A 3,776-nucleotide genomic window follows, 5' to 3' on the forward strand; every position below is an offset into this window, starting at 1 on the left:
CTATCTGGCCCATGTGTTTATTGAATGGAAAGAAAATGGGAAAATTCAAAAACTTTCTTTCTAGTAAATGTTGATTAAACAGCCTCTAGCAAAGGAACAATATGAACATCAGGAGAGTATAGAAATAAGAAATCTTATCAAAATTCAACTTTTGATGTCATTGCTGAAGCATGAATAGTGGAAAACAATTAAATTAGATAATTTAGAATGTCAGAAAATTTCAACAATCTTACCCTTTTAGCAAAACATCAAGTAGCATATTGGCAACTATATTTGGATTGCACGGTAGGCCCATGAGTTCAACACATGTTACATGTAAAGCATGTGCTCCACTGTTGGCAAACTCATTAAATCTCCATTCCAAGTGAGGAAACACAGGTTTTCCTTGCATTGCTAAAACATATGGTTAAGGAATTGTGTTCATTACCAGAATACTGTTATACAGAAAAATTTACTTCTACAGAAAAATCACAAATCTGAAAAAAAGACAATTTTTAAAGTAATTTGTATTTTTCTTAGATATGCAAACCTGAGTCATTTATATGGATTTACTCTGTTAGTGTTTTTTATAACCAAAATTAAATAGGTCCTGTAAGTCTGCAACATTGTATGGTTGCCCTCTGATCCCATTTGCATTAGGTGGGAGCGACATGGCCTGCGACTCAGTCCTCACTTGCTCTTGTGGGGTCGATGAGGCAGGAAATACACATAAATTATCATCATTATTATTACGTGCTAAGCTACAACCCTAGTGGGAAAAGCAGGATGCTATAAGACCGGGGGCTCTTAAAGGGAAAATAGCCAAGTGAGGAAACAAGAAAAATAAAATACTTTAAGAACAGTAACAACATTAAAATAAAATATTTTAAGAACAGTATCAATATTAAAATAAATATTTCCTATATAAACCATAAAACCTTAACAAAAGCAAGAGGAAGAGAAATAAGATAGAATAGTGTGCCCGAGTGTACCCTCAAGCAAGAGAACTCTAACCCACGACAGTGCAAAACCATGGTACAAAGGCTATGGCACTATCCAAGACTTGAGAACAATGGTTTGATTTTGGTCAAGGAGGAGCAGAGAGAGAGGACGGTGAGGAGAGAGATCTGACGGCAACATGTTCAGTACGCAACACTTTTGTAACACTACGTAACATAACCTTAACTTTAAATTCAACTAAAATGAAATTAGCAACTTTAAATTTAACTTAAATGAAATTAGCTAACTGTATACACACTTAAAAATAAAATGTTAATCTTACATTCCAGTAAACTTAATTCTACATTTTGTTTTCATTTTCATTTTTTACTTTTCTTCTTCTTTTGGCTTGGCTCTTTTTGCCTCGCTTCCACTTGCCCTTTTTGACGGCCTTTTTAAAAGGAACCTATCTAGGGATGTTTGTTTTGTCTCCCCTTCAAAATGTTGCGAAAATGACGCACGCAAGTGTCGTCACAATTGGTTAACTCACGACTACTCGTCAACTTGTCCGGGTGCCTCTTTTCCATTAAATTAGAAAACTCCAACCACTTCACTAACATGTCTTTGATTTCTGCCGTAGTATGGCGGCCCTCGTCTTCCACCCCCTCCTCGCTACTGAGCTCCTGCAACACCTCTGAATGTTGCATCTCCTGGAGCTCTATCAATTCCTGTGTTGTGAGATCTTCCTGATGCTCCTCGACAAGGTTGTTCACGTCTGCCTCGTCTACCTCCAGTCCATCGACTTTCCAAGAGACACGATTTCATCCATCACAACAGGTTCGGGGTCATCAGGGTCTGTCGTATCAAACCCTTCAAAGTCCCTCTCTGCGATGGAAGCTGGCCACAATCTCTTCCACGCTGAATCAAGAGTATGTCTTGTGACACCCTGCCATGCATCGTCAATAATTTTTAAGCTATGGACGATATTGAAATGTTCCTTCAAAAATTCCCGAAGGGTGAGATTGGTGTTGTCTGTGACGTTAAAAATAAGTTGTTGGTCATTGGACTGGAGGAGTGGCGTGGTGTTGGGTGGGAGATAAAGGAGGAAGGGAACCTTAATAACGGGTCCTCGTTTATTTTTGCCACTTTTCCCCTCGAAGCGTAAACGCTATGCGGGGTGAAGATTGCTATGTGGCGTGTCAAGAATACGTCCCCTGATATTATGCAATATCCTTAAAGGAAACATTAAGAATATTTGCGCCAGGAGTTAGAATTCTGGAGACATTAAGTTAAATTCTCTGGGAATATCACTGTAGTCAAATATACCCTAGGAAGCTACTTAAAGGAACCTTCCATCAGGAGGACATAGCCTGAGCCCAAATATATATATATATATATATATATATATATATATATATATATATATATATATATATATATATATATATATATATATATATATATATACATATATGTATATATATATATATATACAGTAGGGTCCCGAATTATGCGAGAATTTGGTCGATTAATGACCTCGTGTAAATGGAAAATCGCGAATTTCGAAACACACAACTAACAGAAATAATTCCATTGTGGCCATGGCAACCAGCAATTTGCCTATTCAAATGTGTTTACTACCCATTTCCAATACTTTCTTTGTACTATACTGTATTTCTTTATAATATCAAATTGTTTTTGTAAATAAATAAAACATTTAATGTACTTTAAAGTTCTAATAACTTGAAAAATGGTTAAAATTACAACCAGGATAGGTGTAAACACCATATATTTCCCGTTATAACACAACCCAAAATACAGACAAATTTTAATGTTTGTCATATCTATTGTATAATACAACTGGTGAATAGCAAAACCATCACTTTATAGACTAGCTTGTTGTATGATTGAAAATCCAGAATTATCAAATAAAGGCGATTTTATATCATGCGTTTCCTAAACACGCTAAAAAGCACAATAGAAAACGACAACCAATGTTTTGTTTACGTTTATCTCTGATCACAACGAAGAAACAGACGCATTTATACATCTGTGTTTTTGAATTGACAGCAATTTTACCAAGTATAGATTATATGTTGAATTTGTTATTACCAATGTTCTAATTATTTTTTATTAGAACTTTCAAATAAATGAAATGAATGCCATTTATGAAATGTTTTTCTTTATGATGCCGCCTGAAACGGAAACCTTCCATTTGTTTACGCTCCATCTTCGATCATAATAAACAAACGAATGTATTAAACACACATGATCTAAGTCATAACTAATGATATTACAAACATTTTGTAAACATTATGTTATTACAAATATTTTACTTACCGTATCCATATAAATTCCTAAATTCGTAGCAAAGCTGGAAATTTTTTTTTCCTTATGCGTTTAATCCACAATAGCAAACTGCCGCTAATGACAGAGTGATAACTTACGATAATTCTAAACTGTTACGAAAGATAATTGTCCTTTCCATATCCAAAATACTTTTCCTAACTTCAGTTATAAGTCAACTTGTACCCACCTCAATTATGGATCCATATGCAAAAAAGGTAAAAGAAGAAAGTACTAGGCCTATTTTTAAAGTCACCGAACAATTAGGTTACCGCTATAATGTTCGATGTGAGAGAGAGAGAGAGAGAGAGAGAGAGAGAGAGAGAGAGAGAGAGAGAGAGAGAGAGAGAGAGAGAGAGAGAGAGAGAGAGAGAGAGAGATGGTTTTAAAAGTACTAAACAATAAATATGATAGGTTATAACACATTGGTGTTTATGTAATATTAACTGTATAGATGGTTTGAATAAGTTAAGAAATGGTGTAAACAATTCTTTGTTATTGTATTCGCGCGG

The 3,776-nt window shown here is 35.0% G+C and overlaps 1 protein-coding gene across 1 annotated transcript in view; it reads right to left on the minus strand.

Annotated features, from left to right (window-relative positions):
- LOC137646049 (mediator of RNA polymerase II transcription subunit 23-like) overlaps positions 1-3,776 on the minus strand; it is a 714,542-nt gene that overhangs the window by 44,916 nt on the left and 665,850 nt on the right. The window contains exon 23 of the mRNA XM_068379200.1: positions 234-393. Within this exon, the coding sequence (XP_068235301.1) occupies positions 234-393 (160 nt within the window). The remainder of the gene's footprint in view (positions 1-233; positions 394-3,776) is intronic.

This window comes from Palaemon carinicauda, chromosome 8, assembly GCF_036898095.1.
Source record: "Palaemon carinicauda isolate YSFRI2023 chromosome 8, ASM3689809v2, whole genome shotgun sequence".
Lineage (NCBI taxonomy): Eukaryota > Metazoa > Arthropoda > Malacostraca > Decapoda > Palaemonidae > Palaemon > Palaemon carinicauda.